We start from the raw sequence: 26,033 nt of genomic DNA on the forward strand, positions 1-26,033 counted from the left end.
GTTACAACCACCATCCAATCAACGATACGCCTACATGCGGGCCCCAATCCACATTCAACCTTCAGTAGTGCTTTTTCTGTCGGGGCACCTTCAACCATTGACTTTCGGAAATACAATAAATTATATTTTCTCCACAGACACCATGTCCTTTCTGACTACAGGTATCAGCAGGCTAGCGCCAAGACTCCTTAATTCAAAGGTAAGTCGAGGCAAAGAACATATCCCAAGTAGGGTGGACGCGTCAGTGTTAGCTGTAACTATAGTGGTTTGCTTGCATTTCAACTAACGTTAGCTAGCTAACAGTTACATTTTCCAGGAAAAATGTTGGTTGTTATTTTCAAGTACATTCATGTACGCTAGTAGTGGCTACACATTGCCACACAGTTTTGGTGCTTGGCAACGATGGTCCTCTTTCTTGTAAACGATTTTTGTGTTGGCACTGGCGCGTTTCGTCAGTTTGTTCAGGTTAACTGCGAGCTAGTCAGTTGACACAGGAGATGGCACATGCTAGTTAGCTACGATTAGATCGCCCGAGGAGGGTCATGTTTGACAGTTAGGTGTCTATCCTCTCACATGGAATATAGTTAAACTGCACGCTTGACTAATCCAAAATATTTACTATTTCCTATAGCTAGCTACTATTACTGCCATCAGTGGCAAGTTAATTGGCTGGCTAGTCAACATGCTCATCCACATCTTCTTATTCCCCTAATTTGACCTTCAGCGCTAACATGTCCATTCATAGCTATTAGCCAACACAACAGCAACTTTCTAGGTTTGTTCATTTCCAGGTGTTGTATTGTTGCTACGTCTCTCCATCTTGCTAGCAATGTAGCAAGAATGGTAAAAATGGTTTCCACGAGTTCATCCGACTCTGGAGAAGTAGATAAAGGGCCTCATGGCCAAAATCCCGAAGTGCCCCTTTAATTTAGCTATCCAATCTAATATCTAATAAATCTATGCCTGTGTCACGCTTAAGAACACACATTGATTAGAATTCTGTCTTGTTTGTTTCATAGAGGTCCGTATTGATTCCTGGGTGCCACTGCTACCTTCCTGGTTAGGCGTCAGATTGTAACCTACAGTACTGTTTAATCAATTAGCCTCCTGCCCAGATATTTCTATTGCCAAGACAGCTGACACATCACAATAATCCCCTTCTTTGTGCCACATTCTTTGGACTGTGCACCTTCAACTCCTCCGACAGAGATGATGCCTCAGGATTTTGTTTCTCTGAACTTTGTACAGAGTTGAAATTCCTTGTCAATTATTCGAGCATTGCAGTTAGGAATCTTTGAAATGTCTTTGATTTACCAGAACCTATGTCATTATATCAGCGAGAATTTGATGTTCAGGGACTGTCATTTGAGGGAATTTGTAGGATATTTCAGTATGACTCCCAGTAGGCCTATCCAAAGGAAATATATTATCCATTAAAGCAGACCACTTCAAATGTTACATGTAATTAGACATATGCATAGTGATTTAAGACGGTGCTTGCCCATTCAGAAACTTGGTTGCATTTCTTCCTAGTTCCTTTGTCAGCGTTGTCTTGTAAAGGTTTGTTGGCTAGCCTGTTCAATACCTTGTCTATTTCAGTTCTGCCAGATGGTCCTCTTATCCCTTCTCCAATCTCTTTTTGTGCGTTCTCTGCCAAGGATTCCTTGTCCTCCTGACTGTCATCCATGATTGTGCTACTATTTAAAAAGGCAGGTCCTGCTTGTTTCCTTCAGCACAGACAGTGGGTGAGATGGCTTGCATACAGAGCAGTTCTTCTCAGATACTCCACACAGGCCTCTTTTAGATTTTTTTCTATGGTTGATGTTGGATTGTAGCTGAAGTTTTTGTGTAAAGCCACAGTTGATGTTAAATCAGTAAGGATGTTGATTGCCCTATCTATAATCCAGGAATGGCACTGCTCTGGAGTTAGATATCTAGGCCAGGGCTCATCAACTACATTCAGTGGCGGGCCAATTTATTATTTTTGTTCTCGAGCGGTCAGGGGGCCGGAACATAATTACATATCTCTCTATTATGCGTGGGAATACTTTGTAACAGATTTCCCTAATTAAAATAGCTTGGGGATGTTTTGCAGGTGTTTTTACAGTCTTTTAATGTCCAACAATAAAAATATTAACTTGGGGGGAAAATACAATTACTTGTGGCCCAAATTCTGCCTGTGGGACAACAGTTGGAGAACCTTTATTTTGTATTTAACGAGGCACGTCCGTTAAGAACAAATTCTTATACAAAGACGGCCTACACCGGCCAAATCCGGACGACACTGGGCCAATTGTGCGCCACACTATGGGACTCCCAATCATGGCCGGTTGTGATACAGCCTGGATTCGAACCAGGTTGTTTGTAGTGATGCCTTAGACCGCTGCGCCACTCGGGATATAGGCTAACTGAGGAGCAGCAAGCAATCAGGATTTCATGATACTGTCAGCTCAATGATTCAATTAGGCCTAGTTTTAGTAGATGCAGGTATTACAGTTTGGAAATTGGAAAGCAGACAACTCTGGTTTTTGACCATATATACTCAGGCTGATGTTTTCTGATACTTGCATTTTCCTCTGCAGAATGTCACCTGCATCCTTGTGGCGTCCAGACATGCCAGCTCCTCAACAGTAAGCACTATCAGACTACCTCTTCAAGAGAACTCATCAATTTGCCCTTTATTATCATCATTGTTAGTAAAGCATGATGTTAATCTGTTTTAATAGGGGTTGACAAAAAGAGATGGTTTCCCTCTCTGTTCTCTCTGTCATTATGTACCATGCGGATAACTTTATAAGCCAGTGTCTTTCAAGTGAATGTTTTGGATCTAATGTTTGTTTGACTAACACAAAAGTTCACTAGGCTCTCTGTAGTTGTCTTTTTATATAGGCTGTTTTTGAATTGATGTAATTTTTGACTGAGCTTTTAGTGAGACATGTCTGTGTTTTTGCAGAATCTAAAGGATGTTCTAACAGACCTTATTCCAAAAGAACAAAGTAGGATCAACAGCTTCAAACAGCAGTATGGAAAAACCAACATTGGATCGATCACTGTTGATATGGTAAGTAACTGACCCATATTCAGTAACTCAGAACCTGATGTTGGTAAAACCATACAAGAGAATCAGAAAGGCTTTTGATGTAGAAATAAACCACATACAGATCAGAGAAACCATGGTATAACCGTTTTCTAAATTCCACCAGATTGGGTCTAATGTTGCCCCTCAGCCATCTCCCTTTTAGCATACTAGAGGTCATGTGATGTCACATGTCTAAGCCAGTTCCCTGCCAGCTGAGCACAGTCATAGCTGAGTCACAGCTCTTGCCTCACACACCCTTTATCACTGCAGGCTCACTCCAGGGTCACACACACACCTCCGCTTTGCCTGTGTCATCCACGCATGTTTATCATTCACATGACCTCTTCACCCTTATTATGCCTTTGAAGAATGCAGAAGGATTAGGGTCATGGTTCATCTGATTCCTTACGCATTTGATTTTAGAGACGCATGCTATTTCTGGACTGGTCAAAGAGCAAATCAATCTAGCCTTAATTGAGCTTTCTGTACCGAATGTAATTTGTGTTTGTGTGTTGTTTTACAGGTCTATGGTGGGATGAGGGGCATGAAGGGTCTGGTGTATGAGACCTCAGTGCTGGATCCTGATGAGGTGTGTTTCCTGTCCTCACAACACACACAATCCATTAAACAGTAACACCCACAGAATAATTGAAGTGTTGACGCTGAGCACCATTAACCTTTGTGTGTAAGCCATATAGGCACTTATCTAAATTGCTTCTGATTACATGCATTGAATTGTAAAATAAATTGGTGTCAATGGAAGTGTTATCTCACTGGTCCTCCAGTAACCTCAGCTGGTGGCAGTTAAGAGTCATAGAATGTTAAGATATTCCAAATAATTCTGTTGATAAACCTGCATTTGCAGTAACTACTGCCCCTTTGTTGTGGTTTGTTGTGCCATCATTTTAGACTACGCTCATTTGCCATATATGATGACTATATTAAGCATGACTCCTTGTACGTCCTGTTCCTTTCATTAGGGAATCCGTTTCCGGGGCTACAGCATTCCGGAGTGTCAGCAGCTGTTGCCCAAGGCTCCAGGAGGTCAGGAGCCACTGCCTGAGGGCCTCTTTTGGCTACTGGTCACAGGACAGGTCCCAACAGAGGAACAGGTGTGAAGGGGCTAACACTGGATGGGCTAGGGTTAGAATGGGAGGATTGTCTGCTCAAATTAAAAAATATATAATATATATATACAAAGATGACCAATCAACTTTTTTTTATTTGCTTCCTTGTAGTGAAACAGAACTGTATTCAGAAAAACTACCAGAAGTAGTGTTTGCTGCAGCACTGTCTTGAAGCCACCTCAAGAGGTCTAATTTGACCCTCATGTCTCAGCTAGAGGAATTTCCTATGTTATTACATACTACAAACAAGTTATTTAATGGTTTAGGAGGAAGGCATGGCAACAATCGAGTTTTACTTTTTGTTCCTAATGACTCACATTGAAGTTCTACAACCGTAGCCATGTGGCGGGGATTTATAGTGTTTGGGATTAAAGAACATTTCCGTTCTGACTTGTGGCATTTTTATTATCCCTATTTGAACCCGCCAATCCTATTTGCATCCCATCTTTTCAGGTGAGCTGGTTGTCCAAAGAATGGGCTAAGCGGGCAGCACTCCCCTCCCACGTGGTCACCATGCTAGATAACTTCCCCACCAACCTGCACCCCATGTCCCAGTTCAGTGCTGCCATCACAGCTCTGAACAGCGAGAGCAGCTTTGCCCGGGCCTACTCTGAGGGCGTCAACAAGGCCAAGTACTGGGAGGTGAGTCACACACACAGAATCTTCACAGACCTAGTATTTGAAATCTTTCAAATACTTTCGCTGTGTCTTGATTGAGCTTGCCTGGCAAAATGAATAACAATAGTCCCGAAGATGTAAACTTTGCACATCTGGCCCTCTAGGCGGGCTAAAGCTGACGATCAAAGTACTTGAAAAATGCAAAATACCATTTTAAACCCCAGGTTTGCATTCATTACATTACACTACAATGCAGTACAGTCAGGTGTGGGTAAATACATTAAAGCAGAGGGTGATGCTGGATGGATGAGTCATCCTCACTAAAGTGCTTTTCAAGTGTCTGTTCATTCTTTCATGGCAAATGTTAACATGCACACCAGGTCTCCCTTGAAAAAGAGCATATATTTTCCTCAACTTCCTGGTTAGAATAAGAGGCTAAAATAAATCAACACCGTTTCTTGCGGGGTGCAAGGAATTACATCCCCAGAATTCGACAGACAGTCTAGAAAAAGCTCACAGACCGAAACGTCAACAGAAAATAACTACACTTGCAGAAGTAATTGTGTGATTTATCATGTCGTTCAGTTAGATCCTGTGGGAGATAGTCTACTGACTGTTGATTAAACTACCTACCCTACTCTATTCCAGTTCATCTATGAGGACTCCATGGACTTGATTGCCAAGTTGCCGTGTGTTGCTGCTAAGATCTACCGTAACCTGTACCGTGAGGGCAGCAGCATTGGCGCCATCGACTCCAACCTGGACTGGTCCGCTAACTTCGCCAACATGCTGGGCTACAGCGACTCTGCTGAGTTCACTGAACTAATGAGGCTCTACCTTACCATCCACAGGTATTGTACTATGGGCCAGTTTCAGAATAAGCTGAAGAATTTCCATTTTAAGTAGTTTATTTTTTTCAGGACTAGGTTGAAATAGTCTGGGAAACCAGTCTTAAGGACGTACATTTCAACCATTATTACCATCTAGGTGTATTTGGGCCATTGACGGTGCCAAAAATGAACGCACGCCAAATGCGGGTAGATTTTGGCATTGGCGGGTAAGATGTCTATTTCACCAGCCATGTTGGAGGGTGGTGTGCTCAGGGTTCCACAGTGAAGCGTTTCACGTCAAATAGAGTTAGAAGTTAAGTATGAGCTCATTTAGCTGTTTTCAAAGTGTTTGTCCTTTTGTTTCATGGCTGGCAGCTAATCACTACGAATCCTATAATGTATATCTCACTTCACGCAGCAACACTGCCTGGTTGGAAAGCTGTGCGCACTGAAGATTAATTTTTAGAAGAGCTCATGAAAGTTGGTCTAATTTACTAAAGTCTACTAAAGGGAGTGTTTCTCTGCTATTTACATTGTTTTGTTCACAAGCGAGGTTGTTTTTCAATGTTTGAGTTTGCTTCAACTGCTAGCGAAGACGCATCGGCTACTAGTCCGATGATCTCACAGGCACGCTGTGTCTGACGACTCGAGTTTAAATCTTACTCCACAGACACTAGGATGCGATAATCCAGCACCCCATTGTGACGTGCTGTAGATACGTGGCTCTGAGACCAATATCAGTGGGGGACACAGCCCCGAATGCTTACCTCCCCACAATTCCCAACCAGCGCGTCTCCGGTACGCATCCTCTTCAATTCAAATCAAATCAAGCTTTATTCATACAGCACATTTCAGACATGGAATGCTAGACAATGTGCTTCACAGGAAAAAAAATAATGAAAAGAATGTAAATCAAAACGGATATATTTACTACACAACAAACATAAGATGATTAAAAAACAAACAGAATAACAATAAAAAACGAATTTGAATGTGGTGACGGTTGGAGAAATGACTTGAGCTGTGCTGAGAATTTTGAAAGGCATGAATGCCAACGGTCCAATATTCGAGAACATTGCTGTGCGTAGGCATACATGTGTTGGGACTATGATAGAGCTTCAAGTGGCTCCAAATGCCACGGTAACCCCCGCCCTTAAAGGGGCAGCTGAACATTTTTGTCTTATTAAATGTATATTTTAGTCATTTTAGCAGACACTCTTATCCAGAGCGACGTACAGTTAGTGCAATCATCTTAAGAAAGCTAAGTGGGACAACCACATATCTGAGTCATAGTAAGTACATCTTTCCACAAAGTATCTTTCAGCAAGGTCAGTGCTAGTAGGGGGGGAGAAGTCAGAACTTTTTATTTTTAAATGTATTTATATATTTTGGTTAAAAGGCTCTGGTCACTTCTTACTAGTAATACATTTTATTGTTTTAGAAACATTACTAAGCATGCTCATTTTTGGCAACAAAAACCTGTGGTTGGTGAACCAAAAAGTTAGTTGCAGGCCCTGGTCATTGAAACGCGCTATACAAGACCCATGTATTCATATTAGAATGAACCATTATGTCATTGATTTATTTGACTTTTGGGGGGGCAGCCATTTTGTCTATTAACTTCTGACATTGAAGGATAGAGAATTGTGAAACCCTCAAATGTATGTTCTCTGCCCTCTAGTGTTCATATATTGCACTTGACAGGACAACAATTCTTTGTTAGACACAATTGAAAATTGTGTCTTGGATAAATCTGTATTTGAATATAGGTCTGTAAAAACGTTAGTAATAATTTACTGTCAATTCCAATTTTGTGATGAATAACATAGTAACCAACTGTCTCTGGGGTTCCTGTTTTAGTGACCATGAGGGAGGTAACGTCAGTGCCCACACCAGTCACCTGGTGGGCAGTGCTCTCTCTGACCCTTACCTCTCCTTCAGTGCTGCTCTGAATGGGCTGGCTGGACCTCTGCATGGGCTGGCCAACCAGGTCTGTCAATCCTGTCCTCTGCTCCACTAGAATTTACATACTCTTGACTCACTGACCTGCTCTCTCTTGGAGTCATGAGTGGATAGATGGATAGACATGATCCTTATAAACATCATAAGCAGTCATTGAGTGGCATTATAATAGTACTTCTGTTTTAGCCTTGCTGAGGTTATTAGTGTTTCTCATGTGTTTCTGTGTGGCCTGTAGGAGGTGCTGGTGTGGCTGACGGCCCTGCAGAAGGAGATGGGAGGGGAGGTGTCTGATGAGAAGATGAGGGATTACATCTGGAACACACTCAAGTCTGGCAGGGTAAGAGATGGCTCAAAACATTTGGCTTCACTACTATGACACATATTGCCTTACCCACCAGTGACCATAACAGCCTTATGAGGCCATATGGCATCACTAGCGTGGTTTTCAGTTCCATAAAGTATTTGCAAGAAGTAATCCCATGTTGTGCTTCTCGGTTTCAAACATCCCTTGCGTTAAGAACCAGTTAACCCGGAGAGAAGGGTAAACCTTGCTAATCACCCTTCACACCCCCATAGGTGGTGCCAGGCTATGGGCATGCTGTCCTGAGGAAGACTGACCCCAGGTACCAATGCCAGCAGGAGTTTGCCTTCAAGCACCTGCCCAACGACCCCATGTTCAAACTGGTGCACCAGCTCTACAAGATTGTGCCCCCAGTACTGCTGGAGCAGGGCAAGGCCAAGAACCCCTGGCCCAATGTCGACGCCCACAGTGGAGTGCTGCTGCAGGTGAGAGAGATGAGGTGTTCTCCTTAACAATGTCCTATTGTATTGCATATATTGTCATGTAATACAGATCTGTTTTTTTGGACCACCTTGAATTTGTAAGTGGGCTGTTTGACTGGTCAGTGTTAGCCAGATGTGTTTTAATCAAAAGCATCACAGCAAATATTAGCACCTGTGAGTTCAGCCTTTCAATCATCACTGACCTCTGCAACAAACATTTGACCTCTCCCTGATCTCTCTCCTTCTCCGCTACAGTACTATGGGATGACAGAGATGAACTACTACACTGTGCTGTTTGGTGTGTCCCGAGCTCTGGGTGTGCTGGCCCAACTTATCTGGAGCCGAGCCCTGGGCTTCCCTCTGGAGCGCCCCAAGTCCATGAGCACAGACGGACTCATGACCCTGGTGGGGGCCAATAAGTCCGGCTGAAGAAGATGAGGGGGAGGAAATACCGTGTGCAAGTGACGCGTTCCTACATCATACTTCCGTGTTCATGTCCCTGGTCTTTTGAATGGGCTTCAAGATTATGTCATCAAATTCATTAAAACGACCATTGCGCTACATTTTTGCTAATTTGAAGACCATTCAAAAAGCCTAGAAAAGTTTTTTTTTTTTAAACTACAAGGCTATTTGTCGCGTCACTTGCATGGCGTATTTCAAATTAAAGCTGACCTTGCCCCCATCCCCATGGAAGAGATTCAAAGAGACAGTACAATTTTTTGGGGTTGTTTTTATTAATCCAAAAAGGGCTTTTTAATATTTACATGATTTAGCGCAGGCACATGCACAGATAGAAGTCAACCTATGCCCAGCTCCTGTCCCTTGGCCCTCCCACTCGTCAAGTGCCCTTTTGGGTTGTGGTATAATTGTATTTTTTTGTATAAAGTTTTGTTCTGAACCCATTGCCCGCAAGTCGGTGTGACGTTGTCAAGTTCACCCACCCCGTCCGTTGGTTGCCCCTGATAGTCTGCCCTGTACAGAGCTTGCGCATGCCAGGTTGCACCTTTATCCCAGACTGCCCTGTACTGAGATTGTGTATGCTGGTCTCCAAACATGCATGGCTTGAGATGTGGCCACCGGTGGAGAGTGTAAATGTCAACAGTACTACCGCAGCAGCATAACATTTTGAGTAACATCATCAATATTCGGTCTGGTTGGCTGATACGTGCAGCAGAGAGAGGCAAAAAGACTGAGAGGAACGGTTGCATCAACGACCCTCGCTCCGACCCAACTCCATCCCTTCCTCAGTCGGCAGCAACACAGGCAGTCTAGACGCTAGCTAATCACCATATACAAAAATATCCACAAAAGCCACTACTATTACGTTATTATTTAAAGAGCATTGAAGATAAATCACAATCATTAAAAAACAATGGAGCTAGCTAACTAGCAGGTCAATCAATGATCTGCTGACAGCTCACCCTCTTTTCCCCATGTCAATCAGGAGGCACTGTAACTAGCTTCCTTACAATATGTGATGAGTGAGTTTTGCAAAAATGAATGTCTATGCTCAGATTTGGTAAAATGTTCACTACAGAGGCAGTTGGCATGTTCAGAATTTTAAAATGTGAATTATGAGTTTTTTTGGTGGGGGGGCACTTGCCCCCTGAAAGGTCTTTGCATGGCCCTGATTTAGTGTGAGACTGTGTTAGGTAGGTAATCATGTAGACACTTCACCTGCCTAGAAATTACAAATAATTTATTTCCAGTGTTCTCTAACCCACTGCCTCTGGTAATGTGGCCTGGACTGCCCCACCTCGGTATTAGTTTCCACCTACCTCTGTTCCTCAGACTCAAGCCACTTACAGTACAGTAGGCCAATGCAGTCTGCTGGCATCTCATCCCCATGTGCCTGTGAGGACTGGGCTGCACCAACTGATTGAAGATGTCAAGGGGCTTAAGTCGTATGCAATCCAACCTGATGGCTCTGTTTTACCATTGTTTCACTCTGAGCAGTTTGATTTCTAGGCTACATAAAAAATGTAATTTTATGTGGGGAATTAGAGATCACAAATTGTCATCAATTGAGATTTCACTTGAGTATGTCTTACATCTATATTTAACTTGAGTGGTAGTTTGACATCAAACATTTTTGCTAACTTAGTAAGGATGCAAGTAACTTTTAATTTGAGTCACATTTTTCTGCTGATGTTTGCTGAAGCGTCAATATTGTCTGGAAAGTCTGGCCTAATCTGAACCAACAGGGAAATATATTTTTTGTTGTTGCCTGAAACCCTCACCACGTTTCTCTATGCAATTTCTCCCTGACTATACTCTAGCAGTAGCTACACTCCAGTAAAGGAAAAAGGTTCAACCTTGTAAAAGTATCTAACTTCTATTGAAGATGTTCAATATATCCAAGGAAGAATGCAAATCAGTAAAAAAAAAATATTTATTAAAAAAAGTACTGCCCCTTTAAATATTTTTGTCTCACCAGATTCCCTGACTTCAATGGATTTAACCTTGAACACACCTCTGATCAAAATGTCTTACATTCTTTCCTTTCATTTTCTGTCTGGGCATCTTTTGAAATGTAGGATTGATATGTGTAGGTAGGAGCATATGTTCGAAGACCTTTGGTTGTAACCTGGAGTACCCGAAGGCCTGATAGTAATGGCATAGACTTATATATTTGAAGGATTGAGAGAAGGACATGGCGTTCTGCTTTTAGTATGTGCTTGAACATAAGTATGCAGCCAAGAAGAGCTTTTTATCTGTTGTGGTCCTGTCCAATTTGAGTATAATGTATGTTGTTAATTATGCCCCAGAAGAGTGCTTCAGTGATTTGAGCTGCTACTCCAAAATAGAAATAGGAAAACCCCTATTTTGATTGTCCTTTTTTATTAGAGGTTTTGGGTGTTGACTGAATAACCATGTAATGTATAGAGAGGATAATCCTATAGTGGGTACATCATTTGTAGTTTTATTTATATTTTGTGTATATAGTTATAAATATGTATAGCTTGAATGTATGAGCTCCTACGCAACCATATTGCTCAGTCATACAGCTGTGTGACTTCCAACCAACCTCACTCATCACCATATTTCAGTTTTACATGTTTTGAAAGTTACTCTTACAATGAAGTAGATGTACGTACTCTGGCTGTCTTGTGAATAAATCTATTGCCCATTTTTATGGGCTGCTTCTGCTGCTAAGTGGATGTTTGCTTTGACTGATTCAAGCTGGCTCTCAGGCCCATAGCAGCAGTTGGTTCATAGCAGCTTTCCTTGTCTGCTTCAATACAGGATTATCAACACTCCATCTTGTGTTGCATCAGTGGGACCCTGCTCACTTGAAAAACAAAATAATCCATGTTTGACTTTTATTTCAATTTTATAAGCCTTGCTTTTTTTTCTGTTTGTCTTGTGGAACATCTGGTTGTTTCTGATCAAAGCAGGTGTAGGAGACTGAAACCAGGGAAGAGCCATTGAAGTTGGATGCATTTGGGAAACTATAGCGGGATGGGGCTGGATAGGTCAAATGGGAGAAAGGAGCCGAGGACAACAAAAATGGAAAACCAATAAATGATTTTAATAACACTTGGTGTCATGTTTGTTTTTACTTGTGTGTAAAGAGGTTAGAAACTGACTAGCTTTATTCAATAACAGATGGACAATTCCAAAGTCACTGGTAATCCATTCCTGGATGACTGTACATGATAGGATTTTGATAGTCTGGGATTTCTAGGTGTTGAAATTAAGGAATATACTGTGCATGTAGAAGCACACACAACCAGCCGGTTTACCATAAGGGCAGTGTCAAATCTGCCCAGCAAGTCTCAGCTCTGCCTCTGTGAAGAACTGCAGTCATGAGACCAGCCAGAGGATAATGTTACACACAATGAAACAACCAATTAGTGTCAACCGCTGTTGCATAAGGCCCAACTGTAGTCATGAGGCTCTGCACCAGGCCAAGCCTGTTTCTGTTTACAAGGCTAGATAGCTGAATTATTAACAAGGAAGTGGGGCTTTTAGTGAACTTTATTTCATGTCCTCAATCAATTGATATTGTTCTGGTTAGGTGAAGTATCATGCAACATGCAAGTAATTGTTTTTCTTATTTTGTGATTTGAGTGTCATAGTGGTTGGTGGTTTACGGGAGATTTGTAATCCTAGTAATAATAGGAAAATAGGTCTTTTAACTCTCCTCTCTGTCGTTATTAATAACTGGCCCAGATACCAACACCCTGCTCTCGTTGCTTGCGCTTTGGTTTCCTTTTGAAAAGGCCGCATCACACCCACCCCTGCACGTCCCTTGCTACATAGCGACAAACCAAGGCATTCTTAACACGAGTCCCCACAGCTCTACACCACCTGCCAAAGTTTTCTAACTTGAGCAAATCCCAAAGGTGACCTGAACAGCTTGCTACATGCCACAACTTCTGAAAGCAGTGATTTATGGCTAGATTACATTACACTCCCATGATTCTCAAAAAGTATATCGTCGGGAACAATCCCATTTTATTTTTTTAAACAACATTTACGAGTGGTGGAAATATCGTTGACTCTATAACTACATTGCATGCACACATATTCCCAATATTCCACTGATAACTCATTTTGTATTGAGCAGTGTCCAGTTGCTCATGGTCAAAACCAGAATTTCTAATGGAAAAGAAAAGGAGAGCACAGTACACTGTAGTGTTTGCTGTACAACTGATACCATGGCTACAGGTGGAAATGCATACACACTAAAGTATGATTAACAGGCAAAACAACTTTGATCAGCATGCAAAACTCAAACAACATACTATGCTCATACACTGCATGGGTCTCAACACCCATCTGTGCATTATTGCTCACTTAGAACTAATTGAAATAAGTAAAGATAGGCCTAATTATGAATACAGTAGGATGATTCATTCCACCTCCTCCATCTTCGTTTACAATACACACAACATGCACACAAATGCAATTGCCTTACATTCACACACACACTTAATAGTTTCATTTTCCACATCCAGTCTCTTACAGCTCACTGATAAGAAAGGACTGGGTAAATGAATGCAATATGGCATCAACACCTAGCTTTGTGACTTGTACTACATTGCTTCTACTTGTCAAGTGCAATTTGATTCAAAAGCAGTACTACTACCTGTGTTTGATGCCGGAGACTGGATAAAGACAGGAAGTTGCTTCGAAGTATTGAGACATTTCTTATGAGTCCGGGATTCTTGCTTTAATAACAAACGGATAGTCTTAAATCTTAAAAGACGTACACTTGCTTCCTATGTTCACCTTTCATGACACCTGAGAGTAAATGCCACCATCATAGCAGAGGGCAAATACATACCGGTATATTTAAACAAATCGGTTTGACTGAGCCCTTTGTTATTACACATGAACTAAAATGAAATTCAAATGTCTTCCCATTAAAACAAAGGCAAAACAAACAGAAATGCAATTCCAAAGAAAATATCCTACACAAGTAGCCATATCGTGCATGCATAAATAATTGCAATACTTTGTCTTGTTTCATTTATGAACTCGCTAGGCAGCTTGTGTTGACACTTTATAGAATTTTCACAGCTCCTGTTCTCCATATTTACATAAAGCTTAACATTGAAGACAAATTAATGTGCTTAATGTGTGTAAGGTGCAAATTACCAATGATTAAAACAATCTATGAAAAATGAAGCACACAAAGGAAGCAGTTGGCTTGCTATTTAAAAAAATATATATAATAAATAATTTTTAAAAAGCACTTCTTGGTATAAACAATACATTTAAAATATATTTTTAAAAAAAGGGGCAATCTGCAGTTGCTGAATCCATTTTTGGACATAGAATTCATTTGATTCTTGACAAATAACTTAAACGCCTCACGAGCTTACCCCATCAGAAACCAAAATATAAACTTGTTTTATTACCAATGTTTGTAAACAAGCAAACAAAGCAAATGTAAAAAATACAAATAACTGTATAGCCTCAACATATATTTTAACATCGGCATGGTTAAAACTATAATTTTGATATCATGGATAGTCAGTCCAGGTATCCATAGATCTGTCTATGAATTTGAGAGTTGTTACATTTATCCAACCCAATCTCTCAGCTTTTTACTGAAACAGTGGTTGTGGAGCATGCTTAAAATTGTTATTGTTTCAACTATGGATTGCCCCTTTAATATATGTTCATTTTACAGGATTGGATGACTATAACCTAGCAGGTCAGTGGAGTGCACCTGCACCCACTCTTCAGCAATCTACAGTGTCTAAAGCAGTCATATACTATGACGTACTCAAAATCGTCCATGTCATTCGTTCACTCAATAGTGTCCTGCTCACTCATGATTACACAGCAATAAATTCCATCTATTCTGATTTGCGTAGTGGCTTTTTTGTTTTACAACCAGACTTAAAAGGATTATTATTTTAAAATTGCACACACACGTCAATGCAACAAGGGGTCTGTGCTGAAGAGTAACCCTTGTGAGGAGGTAGATGGCAGCTTTTTACAAGAAAATGATCCAGGCTAAGATAATGGACTTTCAAGTCAACTATAGTTGTGTAGGGTGATAAGCCAGGCAGATGCCCACACTGATTGCTTGGTCCTTACTCTATAAATGTGAGGAGGATGCACTAGTGGCAGCTTAGCCTGGTCACAGATCTGCTGTCACAGATGGTCCAAGATCTCAGAAGAGCTGTTTGTCATGCCAATGTGACCATAGGAGTTGGCAAGACGGCACAAACAGACCTAGGACCAGGCTATTGGTATCTGGGCCTTGGTGGTAATGGAGACTGAAGGCGGTTGATGGGGGCTGGGTCGTGTAGTGTCCTGCTGCTCCAGCTAGGTGATACAGGGGACTGCCAGGGTGAAGGTGCAGGCTGGTTTTGGGGCAAGGGCACACAATGCCAGATGGACCTCACGTTTGGTGTACCTCATGGAACATTAATTCCCGTGGGACGCAAGTCTGTGGGCCGTAGAGCGTGCCGGCCCGGCGCTCAAAGGCAGACACATTCTTTTTTACCACCTCGTCAAAAAACACAGTTGCTAACTGGGAGTGGAGCAAGGAACGGAACTCAAACGAGATCTGTGTGGCAGGAAGGAGGGAGAGGGTAGAATATCAAATCAGAGAAGACAAATAAAAGAGAAAAAGGAAAAACAGAGTAGAAAGAGAAAATACACTACATAACCAAAAGTATGTGGCCACTTGATCATCGAACATCTCATGGGCATTAATATTGAGTTGGTCCACCCTTTGCTGCTATAACAGCTTCCACTCTTCTGGGAAGGCTTTCCACTAGATGTTGGAACATGGCTGTGGGGACTTGCTTCCATTCAGCCACAAGAACATTAGTGAGGTCGGCACTGATGTTGGGCAATTAGTCCTGACTCGCAGTCAGAATTCCAATTCATCCCAAAGTTGTTCGATGGGGTTGAGGTCAGGGATCTGTGCAGGCCAGTCAAGTTCTTCCACACCAATCTCAACAAACCATATGGATCTCGGTTTGTGCACGGGGGCATTGTCATGTTGAAACAGGAAAAGGCCTTCCCCAAACTGTTGCTACAAAGTTGGAAAAATAGATTAGTCTAGAATGTAATTGTATGCTGTACTGTTAAGAGCTCCCTTAATTCGAACTAAGGAACTAGCCCGAACCATGAAAAACAGCCAGATAACATTATTCCTCCTCCACCAAACTTTACAGTTGGCACTATGCATTGGGGCAGGTAGCTTTCTCCTGGCATCCGCCAAACCCAGATTAATTCATCAGACTGCCAGATGGTAAAGCGTGATTCATCACTCCAGAGAACGCGTTTCCACTGCTCCAAAGTCAAATGGCAGTGATTTTTAAACCACTCCAGCCGATGCTAGGCATTGCGCATGGTGATCTTAGGCTTATGTGCAGCTGCTCGGCCATGGAAACCCATTTCATGAAGCTTCCAACGAATAGTTCTTGGGCTGACGTTACTTCCAAAGGAAGCTTAGAACTTGGTAGTGAGTGTTGCAACTAAAGACAGGCGATTTTTACGAGCTACGCACTCTGCGTTCCCGTTCTGTGAGCTTGTGTGGCCTACCACTTTGCGGCTGAGCCGGTTGCTCCTAGAGGTTTCCACTTCAAAAAGTCACTGCGCTCTTCAGTAAGGCCATTCTACTGCCAATGTTTGTCTATGGAGATTGCATGGCTGTGTGCTAGATTGTATACACCTGTCAGCAACAGGTATAGCTGAAATAGCCAAATCCACTAATTTGAAGGGCTGTCCACATACTTGTGTGCGTATATATATATATATATATATATATATATATATATAGTGCATTCGGGAAAGGATTCAGACGCCTTGACCTTTTCCATATTTTGTTATGTTAAAGCCTCATTTTTCCACGTCAAAATACACACAGTACCCCATAATGACGAAGTAAAAACAAGTTTTCAAAAATTTTGCAAATATATACAAAATAAAAAACTTAAATACCACATTTACATACGGTTGAGGTCAGAAGTTGATTAATACACGTTAATTAATACACGTTTTCAACCACTTTCTTGTTAATTAACAAAATATCATTTTGGCAAGTCGGTTAGGACATATACTTTGTGCATGACAAGTCATTTTTCCAGCAATTGTTTACAGACAGATTATTTCACTGTATCACAATTCCAGTGGGTCAGAAGTTTACATACACGGAGTTGACTGTCTTTAAACAGCTTGGAAAATTCCAGAAAATGTCATGGCTTTAGAAGCTTCTGATAGGCTAATTGACATTTGAGTAAATTGGAGGTATACCTGTGGATGTATTTCAAGGTCTACCTTCAAACTCAGTGCCTCTTTGCTTGACATCATGGGAAAATCAAAAGGAATCAGCCAAGACCTCAGAAAAATAATTGTTGACCTCTACAAGTCTGGTTCATTCTTGGGAGCAATTTCCAAATGCCTGAAGGTACCACGTTCATCTGTACAAACAATAGTACACAGTATAAACACCATGGGACCACGCAGCCGTCATACCGCTCAGGAAGGAGATGCATTCTGTCTCAGAGATGAGCGTACTTTGGTGAGAAAAGTGCAAATCAATCCCAGAACAACAGCAAAGGACCGTGTGAAGATGCTGGAGGAAACAGGTACAAAAGTATATATATCCACAGTAAAACGAGTCCTATATCGACATAACCTGAAAGGCCGCTCAGCAAGGAAGAAGCCACTGCTCCAAAACCTCCATAAAAAAGCCAGACTACGGTTTGCAACTGCACATGGGGACAAAGATTGTACTTTTGGGAGAAATGTCCTCTGGTCTGATGAAACAAAAATAGAACTGTTTGGCCATAATAATCATCGTTATGTTGGGAGGAAAAAGGGGGAGGCTTGCAAGCCGAAGAACACCATCCCTACCGTGAAACACGTTGGTGGCAGCATCATGTTGTGGGGGTGCTTTGCTGCAGGAGGGACTGGTGCACTTCACAAAATAGATGGCATCATGAGGGAGGAGGAAAATTATGTGGATATATTGAAGCAACATCTCAAGACGTCAGTCAGGAAGTTAAAGCTTGTTCGCAAATGGGTCTTCCAAATGGACAAAGACCCCAAGCATACTTCCAAAGTTGTGGAAAAGGGCTTACAGACAAAGTCAAGGTGTTGGAGTGGCCATCACAAAGCCCTGACCTCAATCCCAAAGAACATTTGTGGGCAGAACTGAAAAAGCGTGTGCGAGCAAGGAGGCCTACAAACCTGACTCAGTTACACCAGCTCTGTCAGGAGGAATGGGCCAAAATTCTCCCAACTTATTGTGGGACGCTTGTGGAAGGCTACCCAAAACATTTCACCCAAGTTAAACAATTTAAAGGCAATGCTACTAAATACTAATTGAGTGTATGTAAACTTCTGACCCACTGGGAATGTGATAAAATAAATAAAAGCTGAAATAAATCACTCTACTATTATTCTTACATTTCACATTCTTAAAATAAAAGTGGTGATCCTGACCTAACCTACTGACCTAAAACAGGGAATATTTACTGGGATTAAATGTCAGGAATTGTGAAAAACTGGGTTTAAATGTATTTAGCTAAGGTGTATGTAAACGTCCGACTTCAACGCTAAGTATTCAGACCCTTTACTCAGTACTTTGTTGAAGCACCTTTGGCAGCGATTACAGCCTTGAGTCTTCTTGGGTATGACGCTACAAGCTTGGCACACCTGTATTTTGAGAGTTTCTCCCATTCTTCTCGGCAGATCCTCAAGCTCTGTCAGGTTGTATACGGAGCGTCGCTGCACAGTTATTTTCAAGTCTCTCCAGAGATGTTCGATCAAGTTAAAGTCCGGGCTCTGGCTGGGCCACTCAAGGACATTCAGAGACTTGTCCCAAAGCCACTACTGCGTTGTCTTGGCTGTGTGCTTAGGGTCATTGTCCTGCCAGTCTGAGGTCCTGAGTGCTCTGGAGCAGGTTTCCATCAAGGACCTCTGTACTTTACTCCGTTCTTATTTCCCTTCTGGTCTCCCAGTCCCTGCTGAAAAACATCCCCACAGAATGATGATGCCACCACTATGCTTCACCGTAGGGATGGTGCCAGGTTTCCTCGAGATGTGACGCATGGCATTCAGGCCAAATAGTTCAATCTTGGTTTCATCAGACCAGAGAATCTTGTTTCTCATGGTCTGAGAGTCCTTTAGGTTCCATCTGGTAAACTCCAAGTGGGCAGTCATGTGCCTTTTACTGAGGAGTGGCTTCCGTCTGGCTACTCTACCATAAAGGCCTGATTGGCTGAGTGTGGCTGAGTGCTGCAGAGTTGGTTGTCCTTCTGGAAGGCTCTCCCATCTCCATAGAGGAACTCTGGAGCTCTGTCAGAGTGACCATCGGGTTCTTGGTTAGCTCCCTGACCAAGGCCTTTCTCCCCCGAATGCTCAGTTCGGCCGGCCGGCTCTAGGAAGAGTCTTGGTGGTTCCAAACATTTTCCATTTGATGAAGGCCACTGTGCTCTTGGGGACCTTCAATGCTTCCTCAGCACGATCCTGTCTCGGATCTCTACGGACAATTCCGTCAAACTCATGACTTGGTTTTTGCTCTGACATGCACTGTCAATTGTGGAACGTTATATACCGTAGACAGGTGTGTGCCTTTCCAAATCATGTCCAATCAATTTCATTTACCACAGGTTGACTCCAATCAAGTTGTGGAAACATCTCAAGGATGATCAATTGAAACAGGATGCACCGGAGCTAAATCTCGAGTCTCATAGCAAAGGGTGTGAATACTTATGTAAATAAGGTATCTTTTTAAAAAAAATGTTATACATTTGCAAAAAATTCAAAAAAAACTGTTTTCACTTTGTCATTATGGGGTATTTTGTGTAGATTGATGAGGAAAAAGAACAAGGCTGTAACATAACAAATTGTGAAAAAAGTCAAGGGGTCTGAATACTTTCCGAATGCACTGTAGTGTAATTTTGTCAGACTGCTCACATGCAAAGGGTGTATGCACAAATAGAGAGCAAGATTAGAAGAGAGGTGGGCAGCATAAGATAAAGACAAGGGCCACAAGCTGGGGCTGTCATATTCACCGAAACGTCCACAGTGCAGGTGCGGGGATAACCAGGGATGCCAGGACTGAAGCGCCATATTGTCTCCAGGTGGTTGAAAAGTGTTCCGTCTGTGCACACCGCCTATCACAAAACAAACAATTATCATTATAATTCATGAAATCAAAATTAAGAGGGATAAGTAGGGTTGCAAAACTCTGTTCCCAAGAATCCCAGGTTTTCCAGAAATCCTGGTTGGAAGATTCCTGAAGTCATGAGGGAATGAGCAGGAACTCTAGAATACTCCAACCAAGATCTCTGGAAAACCTGGGAATTTTAGGAAAGTTACTGGAATTTTGAATCTCAAATTAAGCGGAATGAACTTACTTTGACCATGTGGGGTCGCACCACACTGATCATGGATGTGTATCGCTCTACAATGGGTGGGAACCCCACCTCCAGCTGAGCTTTGGAGTGGCCTGCCCTCTTCATGATGGTCTGGGACTTCTTACACCAGGGGACAAAGAGTTTGTAGTCATCCACGTTGGCTACCACATCATACATCTCCAGCATAGAGTACCTGAAGCAGCATAGTAAGAGGAGTTTGAAAACAACAACATTACATAACTTAATAAACACCTTCCACTTCCATGTTGTGTTTCAAATAGAAAAGGCCCTATTTTTTAAAACTTTAATATGAAATTTAGCCATGACTTCTTTCTATTTATGCATTCAAGCCCTGGTTTACCATGTACATATGGAAATATAGTCTTACAATATATTTTCTTTCATGGGTGGTACCATCTTACCCCAGTATCCTCCGCTCCGAGTACTCCTTTCTCTTATTGGTGAACCCCATGAAGGTTCTGCTGTGGGGAACTGATGTCATCATGTCCCAGTCCTGCTGGTGGCAAAGCACTCTGGGAGTCCTGGTCATTACAATACCACATGATGACAAGTGTCTGATGGGGAAGGGAGACGAAGAGAGGAAATGTTCAAAATACCACAACATCTCTAACAAACACCCTTTTCCAGGCAGGCTTCCTGCCATTAGAGTCAGGGCAGAAATAATATATTGCCAAAAGGGGGAATAATTCTCAGTAGTATCCTATCCGTCAATCTTTCGGACAAGCTATCAGGCTATATTCTGAGTAAACACATGACTGGAACTATATGTAATGCGACCCACTCAGCCTATTCATTAGCCAAGTTTGAGTTTATATTGGACAAATGAAGGTAGGTCCCAACCCGTTTGCTTCCGTTTGGTTCCCAGAGTAAACAGTAAACGGTTTCCAACAGACCAAATGTTTTGCAACGGAACTCAGCTAATGAACACCCCCCAGGGATGAACCCCATGAAGGTTCTGCTGCGGGGAACTGATGTCACCATGTCCCAATCCTGTCCCAATTGGCAAAGCACTCTGGGAGTCCTGGTCATACATCCCTGGGGTGTATTCATTAAGTATTGTAAAGGAAACAGTTTACTGTTTAAGAACCAAATGGACGGAACTAAACGGGGAGGGACCTACCTGAATTTGTCCAATAGAAACTCACATTTTCGTTGCAAAACATCTTCTGTTTGGAGTAAACAGTTTCGGTTTAAAACGTTTTGCAACAGAAGAAACGTTTGCAACAGAATCGGAGTAATGAATACACCCCAGGTGCTCACTACAAATAACTGTGACAGTCATGGAAATATAATTCGTCAGAAATATAAGAATTACAAAGAGTAAGGCAACTACTTACATAGTGAAACAAATATGAAGTATAACACAATATGCATAGCCTATGACATGTGATTGAAAAGGGAACGTTTTAGTCCTAAATGCTAATTATACAGAAAGCACGTAATGTTCTTCAGTGGACCTTCATTATTTCAACCAGTGCTTGGTTGTAACAAAAACCTGCCCCATGGGGGGGGATTGAAATAGATGCTAAATGCGCACGTACAGCACTGATTGGTTGACGCTGTCACTCGAAATTAAAAATGTATTCAACTCACCTGATGGTTTGTCTCATATGTTCTCTTGACCCCGCGGTGTGACAAGGTGAGCGACCTGAGCCAACAGCAATCTCCAGAAATTCACTGAATGTCCGCACACCCATCGGCATTCTCCGGGCAGTTGTTGAGGCTGCCATTATATTTTATGTGAGTTATTTTACTACAACCTCAAATTGGAGAACGGATCATTGAATCTGTAGGTTACTGCTGAAAACACTGATCTTCGCCCACTTCGGATTGGCTATTCGAAGCAATTCACTTATTCAAACAGGCCTAGACGCAACAAAAAAGGCCGCGTTTAGTCTATATTATAAAAACGTTCATAAAGTAATCTATTTATTCCAAGCTCGATGTCCTGGGTCGATGACGGTGCATAAATTGCGCTTTCGGGTTTTCCCATACGACGACAGCCCCTTAAAATATCGTCCTTCTCTGTGCTCAGTAAAGTAAACAAATACCGGTGTCGGTCAGGCCAGGGACAAACCTTACCAGAGAGGACGAGACGAAACGAGATGGTTTACTCTGCCCAAAATCTGTCCACGAAAATAAGACCACGAAGTGAATCATTTTTGTAGGGAAGTCAATATTATTTGATTGAATATACGTTTCGTAATGGTTAAATTGTTACGAATGCACTGATATGTGGACACACGTGGCATTTTGCCCCCCCCCCCCCCAAATACTTTATATTGGCTATATGACGGGAAGGCCGTCGTTGTAAATTAGAATTTGTTCTTAACTGACATAGCCTAGTTAAATAAAAATATATGCTTGTTCACATGCGTATCTGCCTTTTCGTTGGATAGAATGGACCAAACTAATCTCGCCTCCTTCCATCTTTGATGACATTTATTTCCATTGTTAAGAGCGGTCACTCGACTATCTTGTCAATAGATGATATTTGACCGTACTGTTTTTCAGTGGTGGAAAAAGTACCCAATTGTCATACTTGAGTAAAAGTAAAGAACTCGTTATGAAATGATTAAAGTAAAAGTGAGTCACCCAGTATAATACTATTTGAGTTAAAGTATAAAATAATTTGGTTTGAAATATACTTAAGTATCAAAAGTAAAAGTATAAATCATTTAAAATATCTTATATTAAGCAAACCAGATGGAATAATTGTTTTTTAATTTGCGGATAGCCAGGGGCACACTCCAACACTCAGAAACACAAAGCATTTGTGTTTAGGGAGTTGCCAGATCAGAGGTAGTAGAGATGACCAGGGATGTTCTCTTGATAAGTGCGTGAATTGGACCTTTTCTGTCCTACTAAGCATTCAAAATGTAACGAGTACTTTTGGGTGTCAGGGAATATGTATGGCATAAAAACTACATTTTCTTTAGGAATGTAGTGATGTAAAAGTTGTCAAAAAAATGTAAAGTACAGATACCCCCTAAACGACTTAAGTAGTACTTTAAAGTCATTTTTACTTATACTTTACACAAGTGCTGTTTTTGGACAAACTAATATTAAACAGAACAGCTGACCCACCGATGCGTTGCTGCCACCAACTGTGTCGGAGGTAGCCTACAATATCAGCGGTCCTGTTCTCGAATAACATTTTTGGGAGTAAACAATGATTCCTTATATGTTAATCTAGTGCAATTTTAAAAAGTACGAGAATATTTTGAATTGCATTTAGTAGTATATAATTGTCGTTCCCCTTGAAAACAGAGGCCCTCGCATTGTCTGGGAGAGCAAGACCACTGAGGTTAAATAAGAACGAGCGCGAAACTGCGCATGTGCAGGATAGCAGAAAGCCGAAGCAACAAACAAACATCAAGCAGAGACGGACAGCAACACAGATCAAGCGCTATCTATGCAGATCGCTAGCTACATGAGTTAACTTTGAAAAATGAAAATCAAAACTGTCGTTTAATATACACTGCAGTTCCACCCTAATGAAGGAGCTCCGTCCTGGCTGATTTTGGGAGATGGGAGTACTCAACATTACAGACCAGGTGAGCTAGCAAGTAGCTAGCATGCTAGTTGAAAAGCCAGTCTGGCTATTTGGCTGTCTAGCTGATAGACTGTCGGTTTGCTAGCTAATCCCGTGTTATGATAGCATTTTCTTAAAAGTCGAATAGTTCATTAACGTTTGACGCAATGATCTGCCTGAAAGAAATGTCGTAGGATTGCTAGTTAGATGGCTAACGTTAGCTAAACCTCGGCGCGGCCCAAGTATCGCTGATTGATGTATGTAAACTGTTCACTTAACTAGCTACCATTCCTTGCTAAGCACAGCGTGACATTCTCCTGTTCTTCTCCCCAGCCTCCACTGGTCCAAGCGGTTTTCAATCGGAATGCCGATGAAATTCAACAACTATTGCACAACAAGAAAGAGGATGTCAATGCACTGGTATGCTTGTGGTGGCAGACAGTGCTGCAGCACTGGCTCGGTTTTATGGCATTGATATTGGACTGTATCTCAACATCTCTCCAGTTATTGCAAGTAGAGGGGTGCCGTGTGGGTCTTTTACCCAGTTCATGTGATGAGATTATTTATTTTGTATTTCCCGGAAACCTCGTTACTATATACACTACCGTTCAAAAGTTGGGTCAATTAGAAACGTCATTGTTTTTGAAATAAATGCTTTTTTTTTGTCCATTAAAATAACATCAAGTTGATCAGAAATAGTGTAGATTGTTAATTTTGTAAATGACTATTGTAGCAAGAATTTGCTTTAAAAAAGGAATATAGGTGTACAATAAATCTGAAGATGACGCAAAGTGCTATACAGAAACCCAGCCTAAAACAGCAAGCAATGCAGATGTAGAAGCACGGTGGCTAGGGATAAACGCCCTAGAAAGGACGAAACCTTGGAAGAAACCTAGAGGAACCAGGCTCTGAGGGGTGTCCAGTCCTCTTCTGGCTGTGCCGGATGGGCTACTACACTGGAGTGTGAATACAGGCAAATATGTTGATAAAAGTAACTTTGTCCAAGAGCAGTGTTTCCAAAAAAGGGGTACGTGTACCCATCTGGTTAAGAAGGCAGTCCCCAGAAGGTACTTTGGGAGATTTTTAAAAAGGTGGGAAAAGGAAAACAATATTGGGAAAAATATTACCCAAAAAATATATGTTCAAGTTATTTAAATCTTAATAGGCAGGAAAACATTTACTGAGGTCACTGGTGTGAAATCTCTAGTTATTTTATATTTATAGACCTACGTTTTTAGTTTCGGTGTGTGTGCATTGCACTGCATAGGCCCATTATCAGCAACCATCACTCCCGTGTTCCAATGGCACGTTTTGTTAGCTAATCCAAGTGTATCATTTTAAAAGGCTAATTGATCATTATAAAACTCTTTTGCAATTATGTTAGCACAGCTGAACTGTTGTCCTGATTAAAGAACCAATAAAACTGTCCTTCTTTAGACTAGTTGGGTATCTGGAGCATCAGCATTTGTGAGTTCGATTACAGGCTCAAAATGTCCAGAAACAATGCACCTTCTTCTGAAACTTGTCTATTCTTGTTCTGAGAAATGAAGGCTATTCCATGTGAGAAATTGCCAAGAAACTAAAGATCTCGTACAACGCTGTGTACTACTTACTCCCTTCACAGAACAGCGCAAACTGGTTCTAACCAGAAAGAGGAGTGGGAGGCCCCGGTGCACAACTGAGCAAGAGGACAAGTACATATTCCATAAAAAATCAGCGGTTTCCAGCTATAATAGTCATTTACAACATTAACTATGTCCACACTGTATTTCTTAACCATTTGTTATTTTTTGTGGATACTTTTTTGTTGCTTTTCTTTCAAAAGGGACAATTCTAAGCGACCCCAAACTTTTGAACGATAGTGTGTATGTGCAATAGCAGTACAAAGTCAACAGAAGGCCTAAATGTGAATATTTCAGCAATATTTCACAAATGTGGCTGATGGGGTAAGAGGGAGATAGATTTTGCATCTCAATACAAATACTTTATTTGTGTCTTTTCCCCACAGGACCAAGAGCGCCGCACGCCGCTACATGCTGCTGCCTGTTTGGGAGATGTTCATATCATGGACTTCCTCATCAATGCAGGTAATTGTGACCAAAATGAACCAATCACTGGTACTTCTATTCGCTAAACAGAATGCCCCCGCCTGACCTTCTGATGTGTTTGCAATGAAAATGTGGTTTTATTCTACTTGCAGTTGTAGTAGCACTGTGTAGTGTCTGTTCATTAGTA

General features: G+C 41.7%; 3 protein-coding genes across 6 annotated transcripts in view; 2 read left to right on the top strand and 1 right to left on the bottom strand.

Annotated features, from left to right (window-relative positions):
- On the top strand, positions 1-11,939 carry LOC110492108 (citrate synthase, mitochondrial). Its single transcript, XM_021566131.3, has 11 exons — positions 1-199; positions 2,583-2,630; positions 2,954-3,061; positions 3,603-3,668; positions 4,060-4,191; positions 4,660-4,848; positions 5,473-5,675; positions 7,515-7,644; positions 7,852-7,953; positions 8,193-8,402; positions 8,655-11,939. Exons 1-11 carry the CDS (start codon positions 35-37, stop codon positions 8,826-8,828), a joined length of 1,527 nt encoding a protein of 508 aa, XP_021421806.2. The 5' UTR covers positions 1-34; the 3' UTR covers positions 8,829-11,939.
- Positions 11,912-23,399, bottom strand: LOC110492109 (coenzyme Q-binding protein COQ10 homolog A, mitochondrial). Of its 3 annotated transcripts, none has more exons than XM_021566132.3 (5): positions 21,857-23,399; positions 20,665-20,817; positions 20,243-20,435; positions 19,898-19,999; positions 11,912-15,432 (listed from the first exon to the last, which is right to left on the bottom strand). In XM_021566132.3, exons 1-5 carry the CDS (start codon positions 21,991-21,993, stop codon positions 15,265-15,267), a joined length of 753 nt encoding a protein of 250 aa, XP_021421807.1. In that variant the 5' UTR covers positions 21,994-23,399; the 3' UTR covers positions 11,912-15,264. The 3 variants fall into 3 exon arrangements, with proteins under 3 accessions (XP_021421807.1, XP_021421808.1, XP_090059141.1); XM_021566133.3 differs by lacking the exon at positions 21,857-23,399 and adding an exon at positions 21,601-21,684 and having other exon boundaries at positions 12,839-15,432; XM_090203015.1 differs by having other exon boundaries at positions 14,542-15,906.
- Positions 23,335-26,033, top strand: part of LOC110491070 (serine/threonine-protein phosphatase 6 regulatory ankyrin repeat subunit C) — a 24,401-nt gene continuing 21,702 nt past the window's right edge. The window contains exons 1-3 of one of the 2 annotated variants that reach the window (XM_036947037.2): positions 23,335-23,820; positions 24,132-24,218; positions 25,807-25,885. In XM_036947037.2, the coding sequence (XP_036802932.1) occupies positions 23,794-23,820; positions 24,132-24,218; positions 25,807-25,885 (193 nt within the window). In that variant the 5' untranslated portion in view covers positions 23,335-23,793. The remainder of the gene's footprint in view (positions 23,821-24,131; positions 24,219-25,806; positions 25,886-26,033) is intronic. The other variant, XM_036947036.2, reaches the window with a different exon arrangement.

This window comes from Oncorhynchus mykiss, chromosome 16, assembly GCF_057628025.1.
Source record: "Oncorhynchus mykiss isolate SJ-2025 chromosome 16, ASM5762802v1, whole genome shotgun sequence".
NCBI classification, from domain to species: Eukaryota; Metazoa; Chordata; class Actinopteri; order Salmoniformes; family Salmonidae; genus Oncorhynchus; species Oncorhynchus mykiss.